This window comes from Cydia strobilella, chromosome 16, assembly GCF_947568885.1.
Source record: "Cydia strobilella chromosome 16, ilCydStro3.1, whole genome shotgun sequence".
Taxonomy (NCBI): domain Eukaryota; kingdom Metazoa; phylum Arthropoda; class Insecta; order Lepidoptera; family Tortricidae; genus Cydia; species Cydia strobilella.
Genome location: NC_086056.1, coordinates 14,725,553 through 14,751,988, shown reverse-complemented (window position 1 = coordinate 14,751,988; position 26,436 = coordinate 14,725,553). Strand labels below are relative to the sequence as shown.

Below are 26,436 nucleotides of genomic sequence, written 5' to 3'. Positions count from 1 at the left end.
AGTCCGCCTTACCTAAGATGGGCTCCACACAACTTCCACGGCGGAGACCGTAGCAAGTTGTACTCACACAAACTTATTGCTTCCACGGCGGAGACCGTGGCAAGCCGAAACAAATAAGGAGATAATCGTATAGAGAAACCATACCACCACTGCGAGCCACTAAGCAGATAAAATACTTAGCTTTAGATGATTCTGGACAGCTGTAGACTTCCTCACTTTATATCACTTTCGAGAACTCGCGCGCCTTGCTCATTCACACGCGCCATATTGTCTTTTACTGCTTTAACCTTCACATCGGATTAACTTACCACAATTCCACCTAGAGGGCGCTGTTAGGTGTTGCCGCAAGGAAATTCGTCTTGGGCGTTATAAATTCGCGTCTGTCGCGACACCCCTTGGTGCGCGCGTCCGACCCGCACTTGACCGGTTTTTAGTATTAAACTATAGTCTGGCAAACACAATCTGTCAGTAAGTAAGAACAAAGAAAACTATAGGTACAGTCGAAGGCAAAAATATCGATCCAGACAAATGGCTTAAAAATATGTGAACACGATTTTATTGTTTGAGCGTACACATATTTTTGAGACTTTGGGAATGAATATATATTTATGCCCTTGACTGTACTCATCAATTAAAATGAGACAGTCCTGGGCCAAACTATAAGAAAGCTGTAAATGTCGATAGGTTATTGATCTGAGGTCGATACATCACTATGCCAAAAATATAACCTTTCATACTTAGCAGAAAAGTTCGAAAATTTATGCAAAAATCTATATAGACTTGAATGCAAGTAATAATTACATAAACAATATATCGATTTCTATGTTTAGGGTCAGGTCCTATAAATTAATTTCTTCAAAATTGAACAAAACTCACCGATTAAAGGTTATCGGTTCGTGCGTATTTTCTTTTCTTCCTGTATGCGATTTACAGCCCTCGATCACACAAGACATTATCACAAAGGGAACTTCAAACCATTACAAATAAAAACTCAACACGTTTTCCAACAATCTTTCAGGAATAGTAACAATATAATTAAAATAAACCAAGATGACCGCTGAAACATCCCGAAATATTTCAACTAAAATAATACGACTATGTCAAGTTGTTACAGTTGACACCTACCTGTGAAATAACGAACATATATTTTATTTGGCTGGATTATATTATAGAACCACATAGGACCATTTGACATTTCCCTCAGTTCATCTTATGACAATACTGAAAAAAACGAAAGAACTTGCGGATTGTTGTCTCACTCACTCATAGACAAAAAGTAATAACGTGTTGTGAATACGATATCTTTTACCAAGCTTTTATTTTTGCCCGGCTTCTTTGCTTTAGTCATTATTCTGAGACGTAAAGTGAATAAAGCGGAAAACCGTCTTCGGACCGCTTATATTATATAAACTTTAATATTGTTGTGTCAACTATTGTCTCTTCATATTGTGTTTGTTGGTCACTCTTCGTAAACTGAAACGTCTGAAACGTAAAAATTTGATGGCTGCCAAGTTGACAGATGTGCTGTGCTGTGAATGGATTTATTCCAGAAATTATTTTTACAGCAAAATACTACGAGTAACTCTTCGTAGTTCGCAACTTGATTAAAAACGGTACACGTGTACCTTCGCTAATGGTATTTCGTAACAATTATTTCCCGTTTAAATGTATACAATCAGTGTTAAAAATGTTTAATTGACACTTTACTTTGGGACACGTACGTCTTGAACTAATGAAATAGTCGGTGCCTGTTTACTAAAAAATGAGGGGGATTAAGGTGTTTATAATATGTTTGTGTATTATTGTGTCGGCGGCGGAGTTGCTTGGGCCCGAGAGCAAGAAGAAAAATGACAAAGATAAGGAGGAGGGTAAAGAATGGGGTGAAGAAGATCGTGGTGAGCCAGAGTCCCTGGATTTCGAACAGGAATACGTCAAAGGGCTCAACAAGGAGATTATAACGTTGCATGAATATGCTGAAGCTATACGGAAGACCCAAGATTTGCCCAAAGAGGATGATATTGCTGAAGGTAAACCCAGTTTCTACAAATAGTTTCATAAGTGTAACCTTTTAATGTAAAAGCGGGCGGAGCGGCGGAAAGCGCCGAAATTTTAAAACGTAATAAATATAAGAGCCTCGGTAGAGAGTATCATTTCATTCCATTTGGAGTTGAAACTCTAGGTCCATGGGGTCCCAGCGCGCATAAGTTGTTTGCAGAAATCGCGAAGCGTCTGGTTGACGTAACTGGTGACTGAAGAGCTGGCGGCTTTCTCGCACAACGTATCAGCATTGCGATACAGCGGGGAAATGCTGCCAGCATCCTTGGTACAATGCCTCAAGGGCCTATTTTAGATTTAAGCTAGTTATTAATTTCGTTTACGTAGTACCACTGTATATATCTTGTATGTAAATAAATGTTATAACTCCAGTGTAACCACATATTTAATATATACGCTAGATGACGCAAATACCGCGATTTGTATTGAAACCAAGCGTGCCGACTTTTTCATACAAAATTTACGCATAATATAACTTCAAAATTACATCTGTGATAGGAAATATGTTCTTGCCCATAGGCACGACGACGTTTGGTCGGGGTTCGGACACGCGAAGTAGATGCATTTACGTCTTCTATGGTATATTTATTTCTGTGAGTGTAACAGTTTTACCTATGTTTTACAAATAACACTTTTCACTATTGACTAAGTTGATGTAGCAAAAAGGGCGTAGCTAGGGTAGGGGATGGCAACTTAAAAATGAATATAGAATAGCATGTAGAAGTAGGACTACATCATTCATCATCATTTTAGTTTTCAGTCGCCCACTGCTGAGCATAGGCCTTTCTTCGTGTATGCCACTTGGCACTTATCCAGGTCCTGGGCTAGTCTCATCCAAAAGTAGGACTTACTGACTACTAATGCATATTAGTTACTAAGTTTACAATGATTGAAATGCCATACTTATGCCATTAGTAATAAAAGTTTTACCTATAATAAAAAATATATAAATTTCATAATGTTTCAGCATTTGGTAATGTATTTACTATAAAAAAAAATGTATTTATGCTAGCTTATGTGATGTACATAACTGTAATAAATGCCATAAAGCTTAAATATATAAAATACTAGGTTCATTTACCATACTTTTACATGATTATTAAATATTTATATAGCATTTGCTGTAGTTCCTATGCAGAATTAAAAGACAAATTTGTCCAACATGTAAATTAGGGAAAACTAGATTATTTTCTGAATTTCATCATTATTTCACATTTTATACAATACAACACGATCATTTATTTATTGATAAAAAATATTTTTACATGTCATTATGTCTTAAAATAATATACTTAAAATCTATAACATTATTTATTATTTGGAAGTTGTTTGATTAACTAACCAGTTTCTATTTGTCATAAAGATAAATTTTTAGGGTTCCGTACCCAAAGGGTAAAAACGGGACCCTATTACTAAGACTCTGTCTGTCTCTTTGTCACCAGGCTGTATCTTATGAACCGTAATAGCTAGACGATTGAAATTTTCGCAGATGATGTATTTCTGTTGCCGCTACATCAACAAATACTAAAAAGTACGGAACCCTCGGTGGGCGAGTCCGACTCGCACTTGTCCGGTTTTTACTGCTTAGTCTGGCACTCGAAAATAGGCATCCAACGAGTAGTAGGCCTCACCCACTAGTTTATTTTTAAACAAGCAGTAGCTTGTAGCAAAGATAGATATAACTCCGTAATAGATGGATACAGTCTAAGGAAAAAACGTGCCTCGAAAGATCACGAAAATCTGATTCTCGATCAGATGGCGCCACTACCTTTGGCCTACTCTCGTATACAGGGCGTTGACGGTTTCGTTTGTTATTTAACAATTTTAACGCATATCAGTGAAAGAACATTGGTCAAAATCATAAAAATAATTAATGCAAATAAAAAAAATCATTTATCCATATTTAAATACATTTTATCGTATTTTTATAAATCTTCATTTTTAGTTTTAAAGTGTGTCGATAGATGGCAGTGAATTTACTGTGGTTACAAAATTTACTATGACAGTACTGCTCTATCCTATTATATCCTCTTTGCTTGTAGCATTTCTTATTTTCTATTTGGATTATTATAATAGGTTGTGTATTTGGCTATCCTCGTGAGTCCCCATGTACTTGTTCAAGTACAAATTAAATTCCAGTTATGAATTCTTTTACACATAAATAAAGGTCCAAATTCAGCAAAGCATAAATCACAATACTCAACACTACTATATGCATATGGTTTACCATTACAGATAATCAGCTGAAGCAAATGGAGTTTTCTCTGAAGATGTTGAAGAAGAACCTTTTGCGGCATACGGAAGGAACTTGGCTCGGAGACTTGAAAGATGACGACTACGAAGGAAATCTAGATGTAAGTTTATAGCTTATCTACAAATTATCACTTATTTATTTATTTATACAAGGAATTCCAACAGTATCATAGCTGTTGGAATTCCTTGTATAAATATTATTAGTTTAACTTTTTAAATAACAATACAGAGCCAATTATAGGAACTCGCAAATAGATTATAGAATTATAAGTGCTACATTTTTATGTGTTGTTGGTTGACAACAATAACCTGAGCAATAAGCAGCTAACACTAAAAAAACCGGCCAAGTGCGATTCGTACTCGCGCACCAAGGGTTCCGTACCATTACGCAAAAAACAGCAAAAAAATTCACGTTTGTTGTATGGGAGCTCCACTTATTTTATTCTGTTTTTAGGGTTCCGTACCCAAAGGGTAAAAACGGAACCCTATTACCTGACTCCACTGTCTGTCTGTCACCAGATGTCTGTATGTCTCATGAACCGGGATAGATAGTTGAAATTTTCACAGATGATGTATTTCTGTTGCCACTATAACAACAAATACTAATAAATACGGTGGGCGAGTCCGACTCGCACTTGACCGGTTTTTAGTATTTGTTGTTATAGCGGCGACAGAAATAATACATCATCTGTGAAAATTTCAACTATCACAGTTACAGCCTGGTGACAGACGGACAGACAGACGGACGGACAGTGGAGTCTTAGTGATAGGGTCCCGTTTTTACCCTTTGGGTACGGAACCCTAAAAAACTCAATATCAATATAGTAAATGGTTATAGAATATAGATGTACCTTTTTATCTGTATTTTCAGAAACTGGTTGATAATCCACAGGACATTCTGGACACATTGCCACCTCTACCTGAAGAAGAGGAACCAGAACTGACACCAGAGCTAAAAGAAGGTCAGGTCATGTCCTAAAATTATTTATTCAGCAGCAAATCAGCCAAATTTTTTTTTATCCTCTGGCTTTTACTTCGTGCAATTTTGCACAGGCTGAATTTACCAATGTTGGTGTTGACTTTAAATAAATAAATACCTAGTTATATTAAGAAAGAAAGAAAGAAAGAAAATACATTTATTTAACGCCACAACAGATTACATATATGAAAAAAAGGAAACATACAGACAAAAAACATTAGACGCTAAAATAGGACCCCACTCAGCATAATGCCGCGGTAATCCGAGGCGCTGGTTTTCAGTGGGGACCTGACTTAAAACTATGAGTTGGTGGCGACACATACGCCAACGACACTAACAAAAAACACAGACAAAAAAAAGTAAGTAACTACCACAAACAAAAAAAATAAAAAACTATACATACTAAACAACAAAAGAGAAAAAATAAAAACAATAATGAAATATAAAATGCACAATGAATTAAGTATATATAAAAAAACATGGAAAAAAAGCTTAATTTTTTTTTACAAAAAATAAATAAATTTGAATTAAAACTGTAACCTAAAAACTTAAAGCTAGCCACAAAACAGATATGGACAATAGGCGATCATTTCAGCCAGCAAACAATAAAATGCACGTGCACATGTACGTGTGTCACTCATATTGCACTGACGCTTCGACCTGTGCTTGTAATAAGTGTGAACGACATTTTGATTTGAAGCCGCTTACCGACTTCAGCGAACGGATTGGTGGAGGCAGGTCATTCCAACACTTCGTGGCAGCGTACCGAAAACTGCCACGAAAGGCCGCTGAATGGTGAGGAGGGCAAACAAGTTGCAGATACCTGGATGGATGGATATTAATTGTGGCCATGATCTTAGCATTGACTTGGCTATTTCCTGCACCTCACTCTTACTTTAATCTTATTTTATGTTTTCTTTTGTATTATGTAATGTCTTGTTTGTTTGTGCTTACGAATAAAATCTCATTCTATTCTATTCTATTCTCACTAAAGCCTCGAGTCTGCTTTGCGATCTAATGCCAAGTATTGTCATAAGACTTATAGGATAAGTCCAATTTCCCCACGAAATTTTATACAAGTCATATTATCAGTAAATATTCCAGTAACGAAACATTTTCGTAACATCCTGAGATTCCTGAGACCCCACGTGGTTCCAAATTCAAAAACGAACTAGTGATTCTTGGTCTATAGTCCTGTCTGTATATCTTTAGGTAGTTAAATAAATGTAATGTGTTTTTACAATTTCGGGTGCCTACTTGAAACACTTATCAGTTAACCAACCAAATAGAAAACTGTAGTATCTGTTCCTCATCGTTCTGGCTTTAACTTATTTCATTAAATCGTGTAATATTTTCATCTACCCTCAAGTGGCTAAATATTCGATCTCGTTTTAGGTTATTTACTAAGGCGAAGTAATAGCGTATATTACAAAACTGAATTACTATTGATTAATCAAATCATCCGGATATATTCCTATTAACGAAATAGCACGATTATAGCAGCTTAGTTGTTACGTTGAGTTAGTAATATATCGTAGTAAAAATTCTGTAAGTTTTGGCATTTCGAGTTAAATTAATTGACTTGAAGAATTTTCTTGCCCAATAAAATACCTAATTGTAGTTTGTTTACATTCTTTTAAATACAGACTACAAATTCAGGAGGGTAACAATAGTAGATTGTGTTACAAGGGAGCAAAATGATATATTTACAGCGAGGGCGTACAATGAGGGCTAACGCGTATGAATTCGCTGTTCTTTAGTCTTTTGGACCACCATCAACAGAGGCGCCAACTGGTGAGCAAAAAAACGATAGCCCTCATTGAATCCTAAACGAAGCGAAGGATTCTATAATAGAATCCCGAGGGTAGCGAGGGATTCTACAGTAGAATCCTGAGCGTAGTGAGGGATTCAAGTGTGTCACGCCCAAGATGGAAATAATTTTGCTACCATGTGACACATACTGCTTTTTACATCACCTATGAGGTAATTATAATATTTAAAAATATTATTTAAGCTAAAAAAATAATGCACAAAAAAATTTAAAAATAGTGTCCTAGAACAGAAAAGTGTTACTTTGATCCCTCCTATCAGGGAAGAAAAGTGCCACTTTGATCCCTCCTAGCGTGGAAAAAAAGCCCTTTTTCGAATTGGTGATGTGAAAAAACATTTCTTCTAATACACAGCGAAAGAGCTCTATGATGCAGCCTTAGCGAAGCTGAACCGCCGCTCGCCCGACCTCCGCGCCTCCATCCTCCAAGTGAAGGAAGCCGCCGACATGGGCTACGCCCCCGCTAAGATCAAACTGGCTTGGAGCTATCTGTTTGGAGAAGGGGTTGAACTGGACCTGGACAAGGCACGGGGTATTTTTGAGGAGCTGGTTGGAGAGGGGAATGCTGATGCTCATGCTGTAAGTTCGTTTTAAATCTGTTTGTAAATCAAACTGTTCTGGAGATTTCGCGTTAGGGGAACGGAAGGTATTTAGTTATATTTTCACAAGGGACGGGGTATGCCATTACCTTCGTGAACTGCTGTGACGCTTATAGACTGTTTAGTGGGCCCACTTAGGGCCAGTTGCATTAACCACAATTAACAGACTAATTAACGTCAAGCAGCAGAGAACTATGAAACTTTCCATACAATAAAATTTAGCGAACGGTAAAACGGTGACAGACGGTTTGGTGCAACCGACCCTTAGTGCTAGTTGCACCAACCACAATCAACAGACTGATCAACGCCAAGCAGCAGAGAACTATGAAACTTTCCATACAATAAAATTTAGCGAACGGTAAAACGGTGACAGACGGTTTGGTGCAACCGACCCTTAGTGCTAGTTGCACCAACCACAATCAACAGACTGATCAACGCCAAGCAGCAGAGAACTATGAAACTTTCCATACAATAAAATTTAGCGAACGGTAAAACGGTGACAGACGGTTTGGTGCAACCGACCCTTAGTGCTAGTTGCACCAACCACAATCAACAGACTGATCAACACCAAGCAGCAGAGAACTATGAAACTTTCCATACAATAAAATTTAGTGAACGGTAAAACGGTGACAGACGGTTTGGTGCAACCGACCCTTAGTGCTAGTTGCACCAACCACAATCAACAGACTGATCAACGCCAAGCAGCAGAGAACTATGAAACTTTCCATACAATAAAATTTAGTGAACGGTAAAACGGTGACAGACGGTTTGGTGCAACCGACCCTTAGTGCTAGTTGCACCAACCACAATCAACAGACTGATCAACGCCAAGCAGCAGAGAACTATGAAACTTTCCATACAATAAAATTTAGTGAACGGTAAAACGGTGACAGACGGTTTGGTGCTAACCGACCTTAGTCATTGTTGCACAATGTAACTAACAAATGTCAATGAAATGTCTGCTTTGGACGTCTTGCTGATATGAACCGTATGTAAATTTTTATTTTCAGGGTATGGGCTTTCTCTACGCCACCGGTATCGCCGTCCCAGTGTCCCAAGCTAAAGCCCTAGTCCACTACAATATGGGCGCCCTCGGGAATAGCGACTACGCTCAGATGGCGCTCGCGTACCGCTACTGGGCGGGCGTCACCGTGCCCAGCTCGTGCCAAAAGGCCATGGACTTATACATGAAGGTCGCCGCCAAAGGTACTGTGAACTGAAGTGTAATACTAACTGTGTAATTTAATAGCATGAGAGCCCCATGCAGTAGTGCTATCTCTGTCACTCTTATCTACGTCCCAGTCTCCAAGCTGAAGCCTTAGCGCACTACAATATGGGCTTATGAGCGCTCTTGGGAATAGCGATTATGCTCAGATTTCGCTCGCATATTCCTACTGGGCGGGCGTCACCGTGCCTAGCTCGTGACAGAAAGCCATGGACTTGTACATGAAGGTCGCCGCTAAAGGTACTGTGAACTGAAGTGTAATACTCATTATACAACGATTTAATAGCATGAGAGCCCCATGCAGTAGTGCTATCTCACCGTCTACTATATCACCGTCCATGTAACTGCGTCGAAATATCGGCTCATGAAGGTCGCTGCTAAAGGTTGGTAATTGCTATAGTGGCATTCAACTTTAAAAAAATTGAACGTAAAATATTCATTATACTACGATTTAGTGAAATATAATATTCATTTCACCGTATAAAACAAACATGTACGCTATGGATAGAACCGATAGGTACGCCAAATCAAGTTGCAATATTCATTACACAACGATTTAGAAGACTGTAATGTTCATTATACCACACTTTCTCACCGTATAAAACAAAAGCCATACACTATGATAGGTACCAACATGAAACAAAATTGTGCAAAAAATTTATGACACATTATTTTTTGTACATGTACAAGTTTTACTACGAGTATCATGACGATGACGATCATAACGATGGTGAGGCTATAAATCACGTTACAGTTTATGTGATTGCTTGTCCACAGTGGCCAGCGGCGTGACCTTAAGCGGAGGCCCGTCCATCCAGCGGACTCGATTACTAGACGAGGCCGAAGGCACTGGAGGGGGCGGGGCTTTAGACTCTGACCTTATTGAATACTACCAGCTGTTGGCTGAGAAGGGAGATGTACAAGCTCAGGTAAGGGAAATTGATACTTATATTTAGCTACCATAGCGTTTCAATTCGCACAATTAAACACAAGACTCAGGGGGAAAAGTGGCAATTTGATTCGAGATCCAAGCAGATTTAAACCATATTGTTAAATAATAACGGAGTGACATTGACTACTTATATCGCTAGTAAGATCAAACTAGTACTAGTGTTAACCTAAAATTATACTGTTTAATTACTTAACTAAAACTATGAAACTGCACTGGATTTAACTGATTGAAAATTATAAAATATCAACAAAAACAAATATATAAATAAGTATATTTAAAGCTTTAAATTCAATACTTAGCATAATTTCATTCGGGTCTACCGTACCCCCTGCACGGATTTATATATTTATATAGATATATTTCTTTTTTGTGTTAATAAAATTATAAATCTTTATTCAGGAATAAGGAGATTGATTCTTACAGGTTTGGGTAATAAGGTCGTATCTTGTTTGACAGGTAGGGTTGGGACAGCTGCACTTCCAAGGTGGGCGCGGGGTGACGCTGGACGTCAATAAGGCTCTGCATTACTTCTTGCAAGCGGCTAAGACGGGGAACGCTGTGGCCAACGCTTTTCTAGGGAAGGTGAGATTTCTAAACTACTGTCAGCTTAGTAAGTTTGACAGCTGTCAGCTTAGTAAGTTTGACAGCTGTCAGCTCAGTAAGTTTGACAGGTCGGGCTGACAGATGCACTTCCAAGGGGGCGCGGGGTGAAGCTGGACGTCAATAAGGCGCTGCATTACTTTTTGCAAGCGGCTAAGACGGGGAACGCTGTGGCCAACGCTTTTCTAGGGAAGGTGAGATTTCTAAACTACTGTCAGCTTAGTAAGTTTGACAGCTGTCAGCTTAGTAAGTTTGACAGCTGTCAGCTCAGTAAGTTTGACAGGTCGGGCTGACAGATGCACTTCCAAGGGGGGCGCGGGGTGAAGCTGGACGTCAATAAGGCGCTGCATTACTTCTTGCAAGCGGCTAAGACGGGGAACGCTGTGGCCAACGCTTTTCTAGGGAAGGTGAGATTTCTAAACTACTGTCAGCTTAGTAAGTTTGACAGCTGTCAGCTTAGTAAGTTTGACAGCTGTCAGCTCAGTAAGTTTGACAGGTCGGGCTGACAGATGCACTTCCAAGGGGGGCGCGGGGTGAAGCTGGACGTCAATAAGGCGCTGCATTACTTCTTGCAACCGGCTAAGACGGGGAACGCTGTGGCCAACGCTTTTCTAGGGAAGGTGAGATTTCTAAACTACTGTCAGCTCAGTAAGTTTGACAGCTGTCAGCTCAGTAAGTTTGACAGGTCGGGCTGACAGATGCACTTCCAAGGGGGGCGCGGGGTGACGCTGGACGTCAATAAGGCGCTGCATTACTTCTTGCAAGCGGCTAAGACGGGGAACGCTGTGGCCAACGCTTTTCTTGGAAAGGTGAGACTTGTATTTTAACAAAAATAACTTAAATTGCTTCACTAGTGTATTTTCTACTCATAAAAAGTTACTGTTGTCGATATGGGGCATTTTCTATGAAAAGGGACCTTATTGGCGATGGCGCTTACGCCGGACAGCGTCGCGCGGCATTGTATTTATATCGGAGTATCGTTTATAATGGCGTAAGCGCCATCGACAATAAGGTCCCTTTTTATAGAAAATACTACATATGTTTCTTGCTTCTCCGAAATGAATAGTTTAAAAAAAATATAGTTTAATTTTATAAGTCCATTTTGGCAGCATCTTAAGAAAAATTAGCACACCAATCAATTTTTTCAAAAAAACTATGAGCGTATCACATCAACAAACAAAATTGTGACTCTGACTGTATACAGATACAGGTGTCACTCACACAATGAAAGTTACGTTCATTCCGTTCGTGCCAGGTTTAGTGAATCAACCTGTACTATTATCTACTGAATCTATGCAGTCCTATAACGTAGGGTGTGTTTTCAGATTTATCTAGAAGGCGGCGACGGCATCAAAGCGGACAATGAAACAGCGTTGCGGTATTTCCGTAAAGCGGCAGAACAGAACAATCCGGTCGGGCAAAGCGGGCTGGGCATTATGTATTTGCAGGTATTTCTTACTAGAGTTAGACCAAGCTAAGTTGGCAGCGATTTTGATAGTCCAGACTATGCAAGTTATTTTAAAAATCAGAGTCAGACTTAGCTTAGCTGCCAACATAGCTTGGTCTAACCCTATTGCCTTTTTCCATCAACTCCTACTCGTTGACACCAATTTGTTACCACTGGCATAATTTTTTCTCAGTATGGCTAATAATCGAATCGAATTTTAAAAAGAAATCTTAAACAGAATATTGTGTTAAATAGGGTCGAGGAGTACCAAAGGACACGGCGGCGGCGCTGAAATTCTTCACAATGGCCGCCAACCAGGGATGGGTGGAGGGGCAGCTGCACCTCGGCTTTATGTACTTTAGTACGTATTGTATTTACTACCTTATGTCTCACACGATACAGTCGCGTTTGCGATGGTTAATAGGGCCGAGCAGTGCCAAAGGACACGGCGGCGGCGCTGAAATTCTTCACAATGGCCGCCAACCAGGGATGGGTGGAGGGGCAGCTGCACCTCGGCTTTATGTACTTTAGTACGTATTGTATTTACTACCTTATGTCTCACACGATACAGTCGCGTTTGCGATGGTTAATAGGGCCGAGCAGTGCCAAAGGACACGGCGGCGGCGCTGAAATTCTTCACAATGGCCGCCAACCAGGGCTGGGGCCAAAGAGGGGCAACTGCAATACATTGTGTTACAGTTCATGTATCTAGCTTGTTTTCTTTTATTAACAGCCAAATGTTCATGTGCCAAGCCAAGTGAAGAGCATAGATAGACTAATTCGCATGACTGAACATAGAGAGACATATGGTCGCCGACCTCCTGGACGGAGATGGCACGTGAAGAAGAAAAAAAAATGTTCATGTAATATCTTACAAAATGCTCGTCATACTATTGCCCAGAGACCCCATCTCGCGATATGTACTATGATGTGCAGTAAAACAAATACTGTGTACAACACGTATAATTTGATAAGCACTTCCGAAAGTCACTAAAAAATCTACACATAGAATTTAAAAAATTAATGTAACCAAAACAAATTGTTTTTCTGACGGTCCGCTTTCCGCACTGGCGTGAACTGATGTACGCGCGAAAGATTACGGCGTATAAATTTAGCTGTAGAAGGAAAGAAATGAATTAATGAGATGGAGATTATGGACGATAATGGCTGTTTCAACGGATGATAGGTACCTAAATTTATTGCCGAATATTAGTTTCGCCTGACAATTAGGGGCAATTAGAATTTTAAAAATAATGCCTTAAATAAATGCGGAATACGGATAACAGCGGCTTTACAGAATTAAAAGAAATATTGCACAAAAAATAACAATGAACCGGGAAAAAAGATAACAATTAAACGGGAACCGATTCCAATACGTTAAAAAAATATTCAAGCTCCGTAGACGATGACAATTTGTTCTGCCAACCGAAGCTGTACCGTGACCTATCGAACCGCGCAGTATGCGGGCTCGTGTCCTCCGTGGGTCTGCTAGTTCCTTTCCGAAGCAAACGTTCGGCCAACTGACGCTATCGAACCACGCAGTATGCGGGCTCGTCTCCTCCGTGGGTCTGATACCTGACCACTGACTGATGGGGTCGACGACCATCCACTGCACGTCGGCGGCTGCGCCCTGTCGTTGATACGACCACCACGCACCACCGGAGCACTGCTCCACGGTGGCCTTAAAAAAGGTCTTGTTGCAGTTTATCTTGCATTATGAGTTCGCGCACAGCATCTATATTTTGTGGGATAACAGCCGATTTGGAGCGTTTTTTTTAATCGTCCTTAAGCATACTACGACCACAATTAAACTCATTAAACCATTGTTACATATTCATCTTCGATGGAACTTCCTTCCCAAAAGTCAGAAAAAATCCATCCATGCATTATTTTCGAAAATCGTAAAAAATCATAGCACGAATTTTTTTACGAGTAAAACCACACGTTGAAGATGAAACAAGCAATTTTTAGAATGGCGCTACAATGTTTAACCAATGGGGTTGGCAACTGTCAAAGGTTTGCACAGATGGCGCCATCATAGCTTACCCCTTTTTCTATGAGATTTGGCTTAAAGGGCTGGCATCCAGGGCATTAAAAAAACAAAAATTTGACACAATTCTAGGGATTGACAGGGCAAGTTATGCTGGCGCCATCTACTAAACACTTCGACCGGCGAACCCCATTGATAGACATATAAATGTTGTATATATATTTTAAATATTGTTCCAGTAAGTGGCCCATTCCGGATACATAAGTAGCAGTCCTCGTATAACATGATGTTTTCTTTGCAGGCGGCATCGGCGTCCGACGCGATTTCAAACAAGCCAACAAATACTTTTCACTGGCCTCCCAGTCGGGACACGTGTTGGCCTTGTACCATCTGGCTCACACTCACGCACAAGGATTGGGTGTACTGCGCTCTTGTACCACCGCTGTTGAGGTTGGTATTTATATTTCAGGTGACTATACAAATATTACACAGCGTAAACGTAATTCAAAGGTGTTTGTTTGGCTACAAACTGTTAATGAAGTAATCTCAATGCTTTGGTTTAAAAAAAATTGAATTTAAATCTGTTTCTTTTCCTGTCTGTGATAATCTACGTCGGTTAAGTGTATCAATGATGTTCAATATCGTGAAACACGAAACCGCGCTTTTTGGTAAATTAAATGAACGTTCCTTTCCAAATCTACCTCGTTGGCTTAAAAAAGTGTAATTAAAACTAGACTTCATAATATTCTGAAATATTATCCCTTTAGACGCCATGTCTATCGTGCGGGTCGCTTTATCATGAACTTTGTTGGTATACACGAGAGTTGATATTGAGCTATAGCAGCGCGCATCAGTTGATGTCTTTGGTGGTCAAGAGAGTAGTCTTTTAAGCGAACATTTGATACAATGCTCGCTCCAAGAAAATGTTAATAACGAGTGATATGTTTTGTTTTTCACCAGCTATTTAAGAACGTATGCGAACGTGGTGCTTGGGGATCACGTCTCATGCTGGCCCACGCGGCCTGGCGCGCTCGCGACTCCGACTCCTCCTTACTACAGTACCTCTCCCTCGCCGAGCGAGGCTATGAACTGGCCATGAGCAATGCTGCCTTCTTGCTCGACATCGGTAAGTGCTCCGAGCGACAGACAGAGATAGCACTACTGGGGCTCGCGTCTCATGCTGGCCCACGCGGCCTGGCGCGCTCGCGACTCCGACTCCTCCTTACTACAGTACCTCTCCCTCGCCGAGCGAGGCTATGAACTGGCCATGAGCAATGCTGCCTTCTTGCTCGACATCGGTAAGTGCTCCGAGCGACAGACAGAGATAGCACTACTGGGGCTCGCGTCTCATGCTGGCCCACGCGGCCTGGCGCGCTCGCGACTCCGACTCCTCCTTACTACAGTACCTCTCCCTCGCCGAGCGAGGCTATGAACTGGCCATGAGCAATGCTGCCTTCTTGCTCGACATCGGTAAGTGCTCCGAGCGACAGACAGAGATAGCACTACTGGGGCTCGCGTCTCATGCTGGCCCACGCGGCCTGGCGCGCTCGCGACTCCGACTCCTCCTTACTACAGTACCTCTCCCTCGCCGAGCGAGGCTATGAACTGGCCATGAGCAATGCTGCCTTCTTGCTCGACATCGGTAAGTGCTCCGAGCGACAGACAGAGATAGCACTACTGGGGCTCGCGTCTCATGCTGGCCCACGCGGCCTGGCGCGCTCGCGACTCCGACTCCTCCTTACTACAGTACCTCTCCCTCGCCGAGCGAGGCTATGAACTGGCCATGAGCAATGCTGCCTTCTTGCTCGACATCGGTAAGTGCTCCGAGCGACAGACAGAGATAGCACTACTGGGGCTCGCGTCTCATGCTGGCCCACGCGGCCTGGCGCGCTCGCGACTCCGACTCCTCCTTACTACAGTACCTCTCCCTCGCCGAGCGAGGCTATGAACTGGCCATGAGCAATGCTGCCTTCTTGCTCGACATCGGTAAGTGCTCCGAGCGACAGACAGAGATAGCACTACTGGGGCTCGCGTCTCATGCTGGCCCACGCGGCCTGGCGCGCTCGCGACTCCGACTCCTCCTTACTACAGTACCTCTCCCTCGCCGAGCGAGGCTATGAACTGGCCATGAGCAATGCTGCCTTCTTGCTCGACATCGGTAAGTGCTCCGAGCGACAGACAGAGATAGCACTACTGGGGCTCGCGTCTCATGCTGGCCCACGCGGCCTGGCGCGCTCGCGACTCCGACTCCTCCTTACTACAGTACCTCTCCCTCGCCGAGCGAGGCTATGAACTGGCCATGAGCAATGCTGCCTTCTTGCTCGACATCGGTAAGTGCTCCGAGCGACAGACAGAGATAGCACTACTGGGGCTCGCGTCTCATGCTGGCCCACGCGGCCTGGCGCGCTCGCGACTCCGACTCCTCCTTACTACAGTACCTCTCCCTCGCCGAGCGAGGCTATGAACTGGCCATGAGCAATGCTGCCTTCTTGCTCGACATCGGTAAGTGCTCCGAGCGACAGACAGAGATAGCACTACTGGGGCTCGCGTCTCATGCTGGCCCACGCGGCCTGGCGCGCTCGCGACTCCGACTCCTCCTTACTACAGTACCTCTCCCTCGCCGAGCGAGGCTATGAACTGGCCATGAGCAATGCTGCCTTCTTGCTCGACATCGGTAAGTGCTCCGAGCGACAGACAGAGATAGCACTACTGGGGCTCGCGTCTCATGCTGGCCCACGCGGCCTGGCGCGCTCGCGACTCCGACTCCTCCTTACTACAGTACCTCTCCCTCGCCGAGCGAGGCTATGAACTGGCCATGAGCAATGCTGCCTTCTTGCTCGACATCGGTAAGTGCTCCGAGCGACAGACAGAGATAGCACTACTGGGGCTCGCGTCTCATGCTGGCCCACGCGGCCTGGCGCGCTCGCGACTCCGACTCCTCCTTACTACAGTACCTCTCCCTCGCCGAGCGAGGCTATGAACTGACCATGAGCAATGCTGCCTTCTTGCTCGACATCGGTAAGTGCTCCGAGCGACAGACAGAGATAGCACTACTGGGGCTCGCGTCTCATGCTGGCCCACGCGGCCTGGCGCGCTCGCGACTCCGACTCCTCCTTACTACAGTACCTCTCCCTCGCCGAGCGAGGCTATGAACTGGCCATGAGCAATGCTGCCTTCTTGCTCGACATCGGTAAGTGCTCCGAGCGACAGACAGAGATAGCACTACTGGGGCTCGCGCCTCATGCTGGCCCACGCGGCCTGGCGCGCTCGCGACTCCGACTCCTCCTTACTACAGTACCTCTCCCTCGCCGAGCGAGGCTATGAACTGGCCATGAGCAATGCTGCCTTCTTGCTCGACATCGGTAAGTGCTCCGAGCGACAGACAGAGATAGCACTACTGGGGCTCGCGTCTCATGCTGGCCCACGCGGCCTGGCGCGCTCGCGACTCCGACTCCTCCTTACTACAGTACCTCTCCCTCGCCGAGCGAGGCTATGAACTGACCATGAGCAATGCTGCCTTCTTGCTCGACATCGGTAAGTGCTCCGAGCGACAGACAGAGATAGCACTACTGGGGCTCGCGTCTCATGCTGGCCCACGCGGCCTGGCGCGCTCGCGACTCCGACTCCTCCTTACTACAGTACCTCTCCCTCGCCGAGCGAGGCTATGAACTGGCCATGAGCAATGCTGCCTTCTTGCTCGACATCGGTAAGTGCTCCGAGCGACAGACAGAGATAGCACTACTGGGGCTCGCGCCTCATGCTGGCCCACGCGGCCTGGCGCGCTCGCGACTCCGACTCCTCCTTACTACAGTACCTCTCCCTCGCCGAGCGAGGCTATGAACTGGCCATTAGCAATGCTGCCTTCTTGCTCGACATCGGTAAGTGCTCCGAGCGACAGACAGAGATAGCACTACTGGGGCTCGCGTCTCATGCTGGCCCACGCGGCCTGGCGCGCTCGCGACTCCGACTCCTCCTTACTACAGTACCTCTCCCTCGCCGAGCGAGGCTATGAACTGACCATGAGCAATGCTGCCTTCTTGCTCGACATCGGTAAGTGCTCCGAGCGACAGACAGAGATAGCACTACTGGGGCTCGCGTCTCATGCTGGCCCACGCGGCCTGGCGCGCTCGCGACTCCGACTCCTCCTTACTACAGTACCTCTCCCTCGCCGAGCGAGGCTAGGAACTGGCCATGAGCAATGCTGCCTTCTTGCTCGACATCGGTAAGTGCTCCGAGCGACAGACAGAGATAGCACTACTGGGGCTCGCGTCTCATGCTGGCCCACGCGGCCTGGCGCGCTCGCGACTCCGACTCCTCCTTACTACAGTACCTCTCCCTCGCCGAGCGAGGCTATGAACTGGCCATGAGCAATGCTGCCTTCTTGCTCGACATCGGTAAGTGCTCCGAGCGACAGACAGAGATAGCACTACTGGGGCTCGCGTCTCATGCTGGCCCACGCGGCCTGGCGCGCTCGCGACTCCGACTCCTCCTTACTACAGTACCTCTCCCTCGCCGAGCGAGGCTATGAACTGGCCATGAGCAATGCTGCCTTCTTGCTCGACATCGGTAAGTGCTCCGAGCGACAGACAGAGATAGCACTACTGGGGCTCGCGTCTCATGCTGGCCCACGCGGCCTGGCGCGCTCGCGACTCCGACTCCTCCTTACTACAGTACCTCTCCCTCGCCGAGCGAGGCTATGAACTGGCCATGAGCAATGCTGCCTTCTTGCTCGACATCGGTAAGTGCTCCGAGCGACAGACAGAGATAGCACTACTGGGGCTCGCGTCTCATGCTGGCCCACGCGGCCTGGCGCGCTCGCGACTCCGACTCCTCCTTACTACAGTACCTCTCCCTCGCCGAGCGAGGCTATGAACTGGCCATGAGCAATGCTGCCTTCTTGCTCGACATCGGTAAGTGCTCCGAACGACAGACAGAGATAGCACTACTGGGGCTCGCGTCTACGTACGGTAGATAAGTGACTTGTGGGCCTTAAACTACATGAAAATAATAAACTATGCGCTCAGCATACGTATCGTGGTGGTGCGTTCTGGTGGACGTATATTCCGTGTAAAATGAATATTTGAACTTTCCGCGGCCACAATTTGAGCACTTCTAAGTACATAGTTTTTTTTTGTGCCTTAGGTGAAGTAAGCCTATTCCCTGAAGAGGAGCGCTACCGCCGAGCCCTACAACTATGGGGCCGCGCCGCCGCCCAGGGCTACTCCGCAGCCCGAGTCAAGCTCGGCGACTACCACTACTACGGCCAGGGCACGCACCGGGACCTGGAGGCCGCCGCACACCACTACAGGTACAGTGAGGCCTACAACTGTGGGGCTACTCCGCAGCCTGAGTCAAGCTCAGCGACTATCACTACTACGGCCAGGGCACGCACCGGGACCTGGAGGCCGCCGCACACCACTACAGGTACAGTGAGGCCTACAACTGTGGGGCTACTCCGCAGCCTGAGTCAATTTCGGCGACTACCACTACTACGGCCAGGGCACGCACCGGGACCTGGAGGCCGCCGCACACCACTACAGGTACAGTGAGGCCTACAACTGTGGGGTGCACTTTAGACCTTATATCTGCGCAATAAGGTACAAGGTAAGGTACTGGGAACAAGCTTGGCTACCAATACTAACGTCAGCTCACACCAGGACATGGAGGCGACTGCCCATCACAATAGGTCATTACCAACTTCTCACTGCTGCCGGGCTAACACTACCCGTCCCTCTTTTATTAGCATAGTTAGAAACAGACGGGTAGTCTATCTCGCCGCGAGATACTGTCGCGCCAATCATGTGCTAATAGCCCTTATCTGTGACGGCCTTAACCCTTAATTCGATAACCTCAAAAACAATGGACACAATACTTGACTCCCTTTTTGCTTTTCTATTCTAATAACTATTGTCATTACAGGATAGCATCAGAGCAACTCCACAACGCCCAAGCGACGTTCAACCTAGGCTACATGCACGAGCGCGGTCTAGGTCTCACCCAAGACCTGCATCTAGCTAAACGCTGCTATGACCTAGCGGCTGACACTTCGCCCGACGCCCGTCTGCCTACTGCACTAGCTTTAGCCCGACTTAATGCTGAAACGGCAATCACAAAATTGGCTAATGTAAGTACCTCTAGTTGTCATCTTGTCATCAAAGTATCACCAACAAGTATGAGAGAGGCCTAGGTCTCACTCGAGACCTGCATCTAGTTAAACGCTGCTATGACCTAGCGGCGGGCACTTCGCCTGGCTTCGCCACTTCGCCAGTAACTGCACTAGCTTTATCCCGACTTAATGCTGAGGCGGCCATCACAAAGTTGGCTAATGTAAGTACCTCTAGTGTTATCAAAGTATCACAAACAAGCATGAGAGAGGCCTAGGTCTCACTCGAGACCTGCATCTAGCTAAACGCTGCTATGACCTAGCGGCGGGCACTTCGCCTGACTTCGCCACTTCGCCAGTAACTGCACTAGCTTTAGCCCGACTTAATGCTGAAGCGGCAATCACGAAACTTACCAACGTAAGTAAAAACTTAGCATTCAGTGTAAAATTGACACATTTTTTTAATTTAGCTTAGAAACAAAGTGATAAAATTCACTGCCTTGGGTGCTCCTTGAACCCACGACCACCCGATCGCTAGCCCGGTGCTCTTCCATCTGAGCTACCAAGACCTTATACCCAATACAGGAATATTTTGACCATATAAGAGCCCTAGGGAGGCCCTAACGCTATCGTTCGCAGACGTTTCTGCTTAATATAAAATTATTTTTTTAATTTTTTACTTAATAGTTATATGTGACGTTTTCAATCAAAAGGTACCACATTGTCGCTTACCATAAGGACGAAAACTGTTTATATCTTGAAAAATTTGTCAGAGCGTCCTAATAGCGAGCGACAATGTGGTACCTTTTGCTTGAAAACGACACATTTTCAGATACTCCTATAGGAAAACCTTGAAATTATTTCGAAATGATATTATATTAGACTTATATTGACCGGGATATAGACCGTGATTACCTTTCACCCGTGAACATGATGCATGTAACTGCGTCGAAATATCGGGAGCTCATAAATAATACAAAAGGTAATCACGGTCTATATAAGTCTAGTGAAACTAACCGTGAATCATTTAAAACTCTGATATAATATTATTGTTTTTTTGTGTTGTGTTTGCTTTTTATCTTATTTGTACGTATTTTTTCCCAGTCCGTGTGGGTAACCCCGTTCGCGGCCGCCATCGCGGGCGACGCCGTCTCCAACTGGGACGTGTACCTCATCACCGCGCTGCTGGGCGCGCTCGGGCTCGTGGTGTACCTGCGCCGACCACCCAACTGACCCTGGATTGTCCGTATCATTTTACGAGTGCGGGTCCGATGAGGTTTAGGATTCGACAAACGCTCCCTAAAGACTTGCTTGTATTACAACACATTAATAAAGTGGGTCTCTATTGTTTCCCATAAAGTTTTAAGTCATAATGTATTGTTTGTCCGCGTTTTCGTTAGTCATAATTTGGTTTTTCTCGGAAACGCGTAACTTTTCAGGATTTACATAAAACACTTTTTTTTGATGACCTAGGATCCCACTGGCCCAGAAACCTAGTGGGTCCAACTTTTTTTTTTTTTTAATGTGATATTCAGCAAACGAGCAGACGAGCCGCCTGATGGGAAGCAGTCATCGTCGCCCATGGACGTAAGCAACATCACAGGAGCCACTTAAGCATTGCCGACCCTTGAGAACCCTAAATACCCGCTTCTTGAAGAATCCCATGTCGTAGCACAAAGGAAATACCTCAGGAGGCAACTCATTCCACATTCTGCACGTTCTGGGAAGAAACGAGCGGGATGCCCGCTTATTCATGGTGTGCCATGTGTCTAATAAGTGAGGATGAGCTTTGCTCCTTTGGCGGGAGGTGCGGTGATAGAAACGAGACGATGGCACCAGATCAAAAAGTTCTTCGGAACATTCCCCATTGTACAGACGGTAGAACATGCAAAGAGAGCCAACGTCTCTCCGAAGACTAAGAGGTTCTAAGCCGTCAGTAAGTTCGGAATTGCCGACAATACGAACTGCCAATTACGGACTAAACCCCCTGGGGTGTTCCGCCGCGCGCTTTGTAGACGGGGTTTCGGGAACTCGATTGTAGACCTCCGATACGCCATAAAACAAACCTAACCTAACCTATCTATAGGATAACCTTACGAAAATCCTGAAAAGTTAACGGTTTCAGAATTATGACTTTTATAATCTGACAATCATTACATTATGATAGGGTTGCCATCGGTCCGGGTTTCCCCGGATTTGTCCTAGTTTAGAGGGCATCCGGGGAACGTCCGGGCCGGGCTTCATTTGTAGTCCGGGTTTAAAGTTTAGTCTTTGGCCGCCCGCGACATAAACCTATTGACATGTCCGGGTTCAGAGTTTTAAAATCCGGGGTTTCACGAGTCTTGTCCTGGTTACCAAATTTTAGAGATGGCAACCCTACATTATGACTCAATAATTATGTCAAACAAAGGGACCCCGAATAAAGTACGTATCCAACTGGGACGTGTATCACGGGTACCTCATCACTGCACTGCTGGGCGCGCTCGGACTCGTGGTGTATCTGCGACCACCGAACTGACCCTGGATTGTCCGCATCATTTCACGACGACAGTGGGTCCGATGAGTTTCACTCTAACGTCTAGGCTACAATAAATCCCTTATGTCTGTATACCACAGCGTCGAGCGTAATCGCTCGGAGCGTTTTGTTTTAGGCCGCTTTCCCACTGACGTAGAGTTTTTTGCGGCTACGGTTTTCTGCAGGATCCCGTTTTCTGTAGTATAATCATAATCATTTGTGACGTTTTCAACTAAAAGGTACCACATTGTCGCTTGTTGATAAGGTTGATTTCTAATTGAAGCTATACCTATAAGCTAAGCTATAGCGCCTTACTGACAAGCGACAATAAGTACCCTTTTGGTTGAAAATGGCACATTTATTTGCACATAAAAAGGGTTTTACATAGATATGCGTGCAGTATCCCGCGAACAGAATGCTCGTGTGAACGTTAATATATTAGCACTTATACTACTAAAACGGAATCCTGGAGAAAACCGTACCGGCAAAAAAACTGGACGTCAATGGGCAAGGTTCTTAACCGTCACGTCAGTTTTCTTAAAGATGACAGTCATCATTAAATAGCATCACTATTGAGGTTAATATTATGATAATCGTGTAATGTTTAAATTGCGTCATCCTGCGGCAAAAGGTCCCACTATGCCTCTTGTCAATAACTTGCTAATAATATAAAGATGCATTTAATAAATCGTCCTACGACTGACATAGTGGTCCCTTTTTAGCGGAATCATAGACTTACATAGTTACCCAGGGGACTTTGCCTTATTCTGAGCATTATTATTATTATTCAGAGCCCACTGTGTCCCACTGCTGGGCAAAGGCCTCCCCCCTCTTTTTCCACTCGTCTCTGTTTAGTGCTATATCTGGCCAGCCTCTCAAGAAGGAGTCCAAGTTATCTGAGCATAAGGCTTCGTAATATATAAAACACTGCGAAATCAATTCATATGCTAAATAATTTTACATATGTAAATACCAATTTTTACATACTAACAGGCACCACATCTTATTTAATGTCATCATCATCATCTTCCTCGCCGGCATTTTGACACGGCTTATGGGAGCCTGGGGTCCGCTTGATAACTAATCCTAAGTCGTAGGCACTAGTTTTTACGAAAGCGACTGCCATCGGACCTTCCAACCCAGAGGGGGAACTAGGCCTTGTTAGGATTAGTCCGGTTTCCTCACGATGTTTTCCTTCACCGAAAAGCGACTGGTAAATATCGAATGATAATTCGTACATAAGTTCCGAAAACTCATTGGTACCAGCCGCTATTTTATGTAATAGTTAAATTGACTAATTAACTTACTAATAATCCATACTAATATTATAAATGCGAAAGTCTGTCTGTCTTTCTGTCTGTGTGTTCCCTCTTCACTCTTAAACCGTTGAATCGATTTAGATGAAATTTGGCATAGAGATAGGTTGAGTCCCTGAGAAGGACATAGGATAGTTTTTATCCCGAAAATCATCCCTTAAGAAAGTAAAAAGCAGGGTGGAATTGAGATAATTAATGAAGTGCCTGCTAATTTGTGTGCATAATATGCTCAAATTGAATGATTGCTATGAGAATTTTTCCAGGCGCTATACTTACTTTAGCTGCTGTTACGTCCACGCAGACGAAGTTGCGGGCAAAAGCTAGTATAATATAAATCTCTAAAAATAAGAACCAAAGAGAGCGTTACTGGACAGTACCTATGCTTTGATTTTGCTTTTGATGTTTTAATTTAACATGCAATACAATACAATACAATAACACTATTGTGAGTCAAATTGGTCACATGTATTGTGTCCTTCATTCACTATACTACTTACCTATCCAGAAAGATTATATTATATGTAAAGTTTTTCCTCTTTTAATAATATATAAGAGTCAGTCCCTCATTTGTATATTTGGATGGACAGAGACATATAACATGATCTTTCTGTTATCTTAGGCAAATAAACTATGTGATAGTTTTATAATTGTTTATTTAATTTTATTAAAGATTTACGTGTATTTATATGGGTACTTACTGAGATTCGAAGTTTCTAACAAATTTAATTTATTCCAGTCTCGATTTAATATACCTTACGGTGACTGGATGAAGTGTCAAAATTGGGATTGATTCTGACTAGTCACACATAAAATAGTAATTAAAACCTTACTAACAATATAATTCAAAGACAGCTTATTTTAAGCAAATACTTGCCATATAAAGCATTAAAAAGATTGCTTGTGAGATGACTCGCTTAATAGATGTAGTACACTATTCTTTTCCATCATATTTTCACGGAAACGTACGAACGCGTCTTGCTATTTCAGTCAGTCTCGGTACAAAAAGTACTGAGGTTGACTGAAGTAGCATGACAAATACAAACGTTTCCGAGAAAATACGAAGGAAAAAATTACGCACTACATTCTGTACTAACGTCTAAAATAAAATCTGTTTTTAAAAGGTTAATGATATGTGATGTCATTTATTTATCAAATTTCATCTGTACTGATTCATTTTATTTTTTTAACACCACAACCGTAAGGTCCCTACCACTACAACCGTAAGTTAAACCCTAAAACGCAAAAAATTATGTTTTTGTTATGTAGGCTGCATCCATCACTATGCATTTAACCCTTAAATGCATATTGTTGGCAAATGTATACAAAGCATTGGACACTTGGACAGCACACAGATTCAACAGAAAAAAAAATGGGTTCCAAAAATAAAAAAATCATGCATTTAAGGGTTAAGATCACGATAATTTTAACACGTCGACACTATACATTTTTATTTGTTCATTTGTATGTGCATCGGCAACAGAAGTAACGAATATCTGTACAAACCTAATTATCTTGTGTTCAGATATTTTTGAGTACAATGACCGTGTATTAACTTCTGCTACTGTTGTAAGAATATGGGCAAAAATTTTTTGTGCAATCTGTGTGCAATAGTTTAGTACAGTAAGCATCTAGTAGTGACCGCCAAAGTGACGGAATATATCGTAACACATCCTTTTTTTGACAAATGTGTTTTACGGTGTATGTGGCCACTTTCGCCGTAACTTTATATTTGATACTGACTGTTATGCCGGCTATATACACACGTAACTATAAATCGTAGCGTGTGTATGACACAACACAAACTGTCTATGACACAACACAAACTGTCTATGACACAACAAAAACTGTCTATGACACAACACAAACTGTCTATACATATTAAAAGGAACAAATGAAAATAAATTGCTCAACGCAAGCGAATAAGAAACGATTCGGATAAAGATCACGTGGATAAAGGTGGCAATTCGACTTGTTGTAGTGGCAGCTCGTGACATGGCTTAATGTTTGAGAACATGTCGTTGTCAAAACGCGAACTTGCCCTTGAGAATTTGGAAAACCCAAAAGGATATTTTTTTTGTTAAAACAATTTTTGTTAATATTGAGAATTACTTTAGAAATGAAACTGCTCGGTGTAATACTATGTACCTCATCAATAAATTAAACATAAGGGGCCGTGAGTTTAAGCTGTTTAAGTGCTTCTCCAAACGCATCTCGCTAAGCACTTGTCTTTAGCTTTCGTGCACAAATAGTATAAAAATTTAATACGTTTTAATCAGGTTGATGTTTATCTACCGTGTGTATGACAAATCGTTGTCGATTATCGGTCATGTGGCAGTTGCAATTTATATTAAATATATCGTTGTCGATAGCGTTTCCACAGTTTTATCGTTGCGTGTGGATGACGATCGTTCATTTCGGCAGTACTTCACGTAGCTTGCTTGTAAGTTATTCTGTGCTTGTGTGCGCACGTTCATTCTTCAAGTAAATTAATGAAAAATATAACTGCTGGACCTATTTCGCTAATTCTTTTCAGAGAAAAAAAATAAGAAAGTGGCGCAGAACATTAGAAAGTTT

General features: G+C 43.5%; 1 protein-coding gene across 1 annotated transcript; it reads left to right on the top strand.

The window, feature by feature from the left end:
* The first annotated feature begins 1,486 nt into the window (after positions 1 to 1,486).
* On the top strand, positions 1,487 to 21,492 carry LOC134748648 (protein sel-1 homolog 1). Its single transcript, XM_063683443.1, has 14 exons — positions 1,487 to 2,027; positions 4,291 to 4,409; positions 5,180 to 5,270; positions 7,471 to 7,694; positions 8,725 to 8,920; positions 9,717 to 9,868; positions 10,348 to 10,473; positions 11,817 to 11,939; positions 12,194 to 12,299; positions 14,230 to 14,378; positions 14,889 to 15,054; positions 19,071 to 19,236; positions 19,848 to 20,052; positions 21,136 to 21,492. Exons 1-14 carry the CDS (start codon positions 1,763 to 1,765, stop codon positions 21,262 to 21,264), a joined length of 2,217 nt encoding a protein of 738 aa, XP_063539513.1. The 5' UTR covers positions 1,487 to 1,762; the 3' UTR covers positions 21,265 to 21,492.
* Positions 21,493 to 26,436: the final 4,944 nt, after the last annotated feature.

Bases quoted from the DNA above. Each gene is read 5' to 3' on its own strand.
- LOC134748648 (XM_063683443.1), top strand. From the start codon at position 1,763: ATGAGGGGGATTAAGGTGTTTATAATATGTTTGTGTATTATTGTGTCG. The intron at 12,300-14,229 runs GTACGTATTGTA...TTTTCTTTGCAG, and splicing joins CCTCGGCTTTATGTACTTTA to GCGGCATCGGCGTCCGACGC. The intron at 19,237-19,847 runs GTACAGTGAGGC...TTGTCATTACAG, and splicing joins GCCGCCGCACACCACTACAG to GATAGCATCAGAGCAACTCC.